At 43.5% G+C, this 7,194-nt stretch overlaps 1 protein-coding gene across 1 annotated transcript; it reads right to left on the bottom strand.

The window, feature by feature from the left end:
* Positions 1-3,493: 3,493 nt before the first annotated feature.
* Positions 3,494-6,028, bottom strand: LOC124656522. The gene is made up of 3 exons (XM_047195247.1): positions 5,252-6,028; positions 4,875-5,100; positions 3,494-4,140 (listed from the first exon to the last, which is right to left on the bottom strand). Coding segments are annotated over exons 1-3 (1,005 nt in total). The 3' UTR covers positions 3,494-4,138.
* Positions 6,029-7,194: the final 1,166 nt, after the last annotated feature.

Genomic DNA, 7,194 nt, shown 5'->3' with positions numbered 1-7,194 from the left:
ATAATGAAATCGGTACCTCGGTACATAACCGTAAAGAAGCACCCAAATTATGTATATGTCGCACCTTGCTAAAACAAAAATCGGTACCTAGGGTTTTCAGTACCCTCGACCACATCAGGGATTAATTTGACCTACAACACCTACCATCGAGGTAAGTCATACCTTCATAAAAGGGGTTTTCGGTAGCTTGACTATAATGAAATCCATACACCGGTAAAAACCAAAAACAAGCACCTAACTTAAGTATATGTCGCACCTCACTAAAACAACAATCGGTACCTAGGGTTTCGGTACCATCGCCCACATCAACGATTGATTTGATCTACAACACCTACCATCGATGTAAGTTGTACCTTCATAAAAGGTGTTTTCGGTACCTCGACTATAATGAAATCGGCACCTCGGTACATAACCATAAAGAAGCACCCAACTTATGTATATGTCGCACCTCGCTAAAACAACAATCGGTACCTAGGGTTTCGGTACCCTCGACCACATCAGCGATTAATTTGACCTGCAACACCTACCATCGAGGTAAGCCGTACCTTCATAAAAGAGGTTTTCGGTAGCTCGACTATAATGAAATCCGTACACCAGTAAAAACCATAAAGAAGCACATAAGTTAAGTATATGTCGCACTTCGTTAAAACAACAATCGGTACCTATGGTTTTCGGTACCGTCGACCACATCAACGGTTGATTTAATCTACAACATCTACCATCGAGTTAAGCCGTACCTTCATAAAAGGGGTCTTCGGTACCTCGACTATATGAATTCGGTACATCGGTAAAACCCATAGAGAAGCACCCAACTTATGTATTCGCACCCCGCTAAAACAACAATCGGTACCTAGGGTTTCGGTACCGTCGACCACATCAACGATTGATTTGATCTACAACACCTACCATCGAGGTAAGTTGTACCTTCATAAAAGGTGTTTTCGGTACCTCGACTATAATGAAATCGGTACCTCGGTACATAACCATAAAGAAGCACCCAAATTATGTATATGTCGCACCTCGCTAAAACAAAAATCGGTACCTAGGGTTTTCAGTACCCTCGACCACATCAGGGATTAATTTGACCTACAACACCTACCACCGAGGTAAGTCATACCTTCATAAAAGGGGTTTTCGGTAGCTTGACTATAATGAAATCCATACACCGGTAAAAACCAAAAACAAGCACCTAACTTAAGTATATGTCGCACCTCACTAAAACAACAATCGGTACCTAGGGTTTCGGTACCATCGCCCACATCAACGATTGATTTGATCTACAACACCTACCATCGATGTAAGTTGTACCTTCATAAAAGGTGTTTTCGGTACCTCGACTATAATGAAATCGGTACCTCGGTACATAACCATAAAGAAGCACCCAACTTATGTATATGTCGCACCTCGCTAAAACAACAATCGGTACCTAGGGTTTTCGGTACCCTCGACCACATCAGCGATTAATTTGACCTGCAACACCTACCATCGAGGTAAGCCGTACCTTCATAAAAGAGGTTTTCGGTAGCTCGACTATAATGAAATCCGTACACCAGTAAAAACCATAAAGAAGCACATAAGTTAAGTATATGTCGCACCTCGCTAAAACAACAATCGGTACCTATGGTTTTCGGTACCGTCGACCACATCAACGGTTGATTTAATCTACAACATCTACCATCGAGTTAAGCCGTACCTTCATAAAAGGGGTCGTCGGTACCTCGACTATATGAATTCGGTACATCGGTAAAACCCATAGAGAAGCACCCAACTTATGTATTCGCACCCCGCTAAAACAACAATCGGTACCTAGGGTTTCGGTACCGTCGACCACATCAACGATTGATTTGATCTACAACACCTACCATCGAGGTAAGTTGTACCTTCATAAAAGGTGTTTTCGGTACCTCGACTATAATGAAATCGGTACCTCGGTACATAACCATAAAGAAGCACCCAACTTATGTATATGATCTACAAGCACCTACAAGCCTCTCCTTCATTATAAGACTATCGGTACCTCGAATATATTTCAGCTAATCGCCAGGCTATTAGTACCGATACAAAAATCATGTAAAATTCAATGCAAGTCGTACCCCTCTAACCTAACATTCAGTGCTTAGTAATTAGGCTATCGGTACCTCGAATGTATATCAACACTAGTACCGGTATATAGGAAGGCTCATACATCAGCACCTATCTTAAGATTTGTCGTACCCTGCTGACAGATCATTCGATACCTAGACGCACTATTTTGGGGTTTGGAGTGCTCTGCAGGTACCTATGCGGAGGTTAGCCACACCTTCGTTATAAATCAATCAGTACCTTGGATATATTTCAACACACATTGCCAGAGTACCACTTCTAGGTTCTATCGATGAAAACAGAACAGTGATACCCCGGTACCTCTTAGGATTATGACGTACCCGCTGACGGAACATTCGATGCTTGGGGTTTATATTCTTGAAAATGTTGTACAATCACCTATGTCCAGGGAGGTCGTACCTTTTCCATATGGGCCCTTTGTACAATACAAAAAAGCATGTAAAAGTCAATGTAAGTCGTAAACCTCCAACCTAACTTTCGGTACTTAGTAATTAGGCTTTTTGATTGCTCTACAAGCACCTACATCGAGCTCAGCCGCTTCTTTATTATAAGGATATCAGTACCTCGAAAAAATTTCAACGCTAGTCGTCAGGGCTACCGGATCTAAATTCTATCGGTAAATAGGAACGCTCGTACAACAACACCTACCTTTAGGATTATGTCGTACCCCGCGGACAAATCATCCGGTACCCGCGCCAAGGTCAGTCGCACCTTCACTATAGGACTATCGGTACCGCGGATATATTTCAATGCATATCGCTAGGGGAAACAGTTCTAGTGTCTATCGATGGAGTAGAGCAGTTGTATCCCGGTACCTACCTTAGGATTATGCCGTACCCCGCCGACAGAACATTCGGTACTTAGGATTTTGAGTCTTGAAAATATTGTAAAATCACCTACGCCTAGTTAGGTCGCACCATTTTTTACATGGGCTATTAGTACTGATATAAAAAGCTCATAAAAGTCAATGTAAGTCGTACCCCTCTACAAGTACTATTTGGGGGGGTCGGATTGCTCTACAAGTACATATGCGAAGGTCAACGGCACCTTCATTATAAGTCAATCGGTACCTCGAATATATTTCATCGTTAATCATTATGGCTATTTGTTCTATGTTCTATCGGTACGCACCTACATTAGCCGGTGTTTATTATTGAAATTATTTCATAGATTTCTCTATTTGCAGTAGGCATATCCTTCTTTAGACACTGAAAAATGCACCTCGATGTACCTGCTGTATCGCAACACTATGTTTCTTCAAGAAAATCAGCCGTTACACAGACGCTACGTCACATCAATGAAACTGGATTTTGCCTGTAGAAAACGCAAGAAAGTTCATTGCCCGCAACCAGAGGCAACCTTGCAAAAAGTAGTACAAGCCTAAATGACAGGAGCTAAGGAAAAATGTATAACTTAGAGATCTGTCTGGTGGTCAATACACCTGAATGCCAGATAATATTCACAATAATGTACAGTAGAGCCTGTTGTTTAGCCATTGAAATAAAAGGGGGTCACATCTCGTCTTCATCCCTAACATCAACCATCGAGTTCCATTTTGACCTCCGGCTTGACACTCGAGGCCGTTCTCCATTCACTACCTCCAGATTGGCATAATCCTCTTAAGGATCATTTAAACAGGAGCCAAAACCAAATTATAAAACACTAGCTATAACTAGCAGAAAAACCATCCGCTGGAACAGCGCCTAATGGTTCAGGTTCAGAAGGACGTCATTAACATTAGTGATGCATGACACTGATAGATGTTTAAAGAACAAACTGACAGCAAAGACTCACAAGCTAAAATGCACCAATCCTGTTGCCTTATTATAAACCACATTACCCAAACTAAAAAACTTTCCCTGCAAAGTGAAAAAAACGCCAGATGGATCTGCTGTCTGATGATGGTAACGCCACAGCAAGTGCAGACTCAATCTGGCCTTCAAAAACGACAGATGGATCTGCTGCCATTATCCCCGATGACCTCAGGTCCTCAATATATGTGTCCTTCCATATGAAGAACCTGCATGGTGAAAATTCCTGCAGAGAAATGAAAAAATGCCAGGACAATTTCACATGATAATACCTAAACCTTAACAGTATACTGATTTCGCATCTAAAAAATGCAGAAGTCAATGCATATATTGGATGGTGCTGTAAATCCCTCAATAAGGGAGGGCGCTGTTCAGGTAATGTGTTTGCACCTATAGATTCGCTTGACTGATACTAACACTTGATCACAAACACTATGCAGGCTTGATTAAATGCCGGTGCTGAATAATTTACTTGACAATGTCGGGTGTACAACTAGATAGAAAATGAATCCCAAAACGGTCAGTACATGCCGTTTTTAGATGAAATACGTACGCCAACTACTTAATTAAACATGGTGCGTTTCCACTGTATATTTTGATTTATCGTACACCATCTGTTTGAGTGCTTTTAGAATCCAGATTGAAATCATGTTGTTGATGAACCTGAAACAATTCTCCCTAACAACATACTCGGCGACATGTAGGACCCTACTCCAGCTAATAAATGGTGTAAAACTGCTATGAACAATAAAATTTCCAACTAACGTGACAGAACATATTGGAGACTACAGAACTCCAATGATCTAAGTCATGGCTATGCAGAGTTCAGAAGACACGACTAAAAAAGGAACAAGAATAAGTGATATACAGTATACTCTACTACATCTACTGACAGCACGAACTAAGTGACTATATGCTCAAACGGGAGGTTAAATCGGCGGGGAAAGGCATGAACATTACAGGTATGATAAGTCCAGATCATTAACTTAAGCTCAGGTTCCTGCAGCACTTGAAGAACTCCTTCCCAGCGTTCTTGACGTTCTCGCACACTCCCCATGTCAATGGAGAAGCACCACACCGTGGGCAGGGCAGCATTGGGAAACCCCTTCCAGAGGACGCGTCCTGAAAACTCCCCGCGTTGTTCCCCTTGCTGGCCATGAACAAGGTCGCCGATTGATGACGGTACCTGCCAGGAAACATGAAACGGCAGGCAAATCAGAAGGTTCGGCTGAGGGGCATGTCAATATATTAGATTAACGCTGAAAAAAATCCTTAGATACAAGCAGAAAAAATGCAAATAAACAGCAGGGGGATTCACAAAAGCATGCAAAGGGAACCTTTGATTTCACAGTTAAATCTAGCTCGGGACTCAGCTCTTCTTCCACGGCGATGTTCCGTCGCCCTTGGGACCGACTCCTGCCGCAGGAACGCGGCGCCGCCGGCAACCGGACTGGGCAGGGATGAGTGGCAGGTTGAGGGGATAGAGACGCGGAGGAGAGGGAGGAGGGGATGGCGCAGGAGGTGGGCGCTATGAGAAACAGCAGGGCGCTGAGAGAACGAACCGACTCTGCCGCAGGAACGGGGCGCCGCCGGCAACCGGACTGGGCCGGGATGGGTGGCAGGTCGAGGGATGAAGGCGCGGAGGAGAGGGAGGAGGAGATGGCGTGGGAGGTGGGTGCTGAGAGAAACGGCAAGGCGCCACGGAGATCCGCTCGATGCAGGGGACTGCGGGGCGCCGCCGGCCGCCTGCCGCCGGGAAGTGGAGAGCTTGCCGGTTCGGTCAGATCTTCGGGGATGGATGCTCGGGGTAGATGGAGGGAGGCGGAACGGCAGGCCAACACAGGAATCCGCGAAGCAGGGATCTGCCGGAGCGCCGCCAGCCACCGGGAACCATGGCAGATCGCGGATGGATGTGCGGGGGCGGGGTGGGGGTGCTGGTGGAGGGCGGGGAGGCGGGGAAGAGAGGGCCACGACGACAACAATAAATGCGATTCCCAGAGGAAAATGCCAAAGCCAATGCCTCCGACAGAAACGGACGAGCCCAACGGCTCTACTCTGCAAGCCTCAGACTGCTGCTGCTGGACTGATGGAGAGCCAGACGCGGATGCAGTCATTGGGCCACTAAAATAGAAAGATTAAACCAACTTCGCACGGATCTTGGTACAGAGGTGGACGGCAATGATAGCATGCACTGCAGTTTGGTTACATACGTAAACGTCTATATATATATATATATATATATATATATATATATATATATATATATATATATATATATATATATATAGGTCTGCTATTCTCGAACCGGTTCGAGAACTCGAACCCTTTCTGAACTTCCGGCTGTTTCCTAGTGAACTTCTCGACGGAATACCAGAATTGCATGTTCGTGCGGACAGTATTTTCATGATGATTTTCAAACCGCTTATCGGATTGATGCGTATAATATACCGTTGGATTCGCACGGAAATTTCGCAACTTTTTCGTGTTCATCGTTTTCCCAACTTCTGTATTGATTAAAACTAATTTGAAATATACAAAACAACGTTTTCGCGGATTTCCCTATTTTTGTACAGTTTTAGGGTTCCAGTTTTCAAACCGTTTATCGGAATGATGCGTATGATATGCCGTTGGAAAGCTGCTGACTAGGCGCACCTTTTTGATGAAGAAAACTTTTCTAAATTCTTTATAGTTTAAGAGCAGATTTGAAAATACGTGATTACGTTTTTCGAACTTCTCGGTTTTTCGATCTATTTTTTGGTCTTATTTCCGAACCACTTATCGGAATGCTCCAAATGATATTGCGTTGAAAAGATATTGATTAGGCAAATCTTTTTCATGTTGAATGTTTTTCCAAATTCTAAATGGTTTTAGTTTAATTTCAGAAATACATAAAAGTGAAGATAACGCCGACACAAGAACATTTCGAAATTGGCTCATCTAGATTGATTAGGTGTGGCATTGCGATATGTTGGAGTATTAGTAGAGTTATATTAGTGCTAATTGTACGTTGAGTTGGTCGATTTGGGCAATCGGTGGTTGTACGGACGATTTCTATGCGTATGATTTCCGTCCAGAAAAACAGAGTGTATGAGGTGCTCGAATATAGAAGCGAACTTCCTTGTATCTGTTAGTGAACTTCCGATCGCGGTATAAAAGTTTCAGGCATGTAATAAAATTATAGCGAACTTCTGTGGATGTGAACTTCTTCTCCCCTGAATCTGAACTTCCCGATGGAATTCAATATTGTACAGGGCGAACTTCCGAAACTTCCCATTTTTTT

This window comes from Lolium rigidum, chromosome 5, assembly GCF_022539505.1.
Source record: "Lolium rigidum isolate FL_2022 chromosome 5, APGP_CSIRO_Lrig_0.1, whole genome shotgun sequence".
NCBI lineage: Eukaryota > Viridiplantae > Streptophyta > Magnoliopsida > Poales > Poaceae > Lolium > Lolium rigidum.
This window is presented reverse-complemented; position numbering and strand designations above follow the sequence as displayed.

What these genes read in the sequence shown, in the direction of transcription:
- LOC124656522 (XM_047195247.1), bottom strand. Translation starts at nt 6,028, where the DNA reads ATGACTGCATCCGCGTCTGGCTCTCCATCAGTCCAGCAGCAGCAGTCT. An exon ending in ATTTAACTGTGAAATCAAAG is followed by an intron (nt 5,101 to 5,251) that starts GTTCCCTTTGCA and finishes GTTTCCTGGCAG; the next exon opens with GTACCGTCATCAATCGGCGA.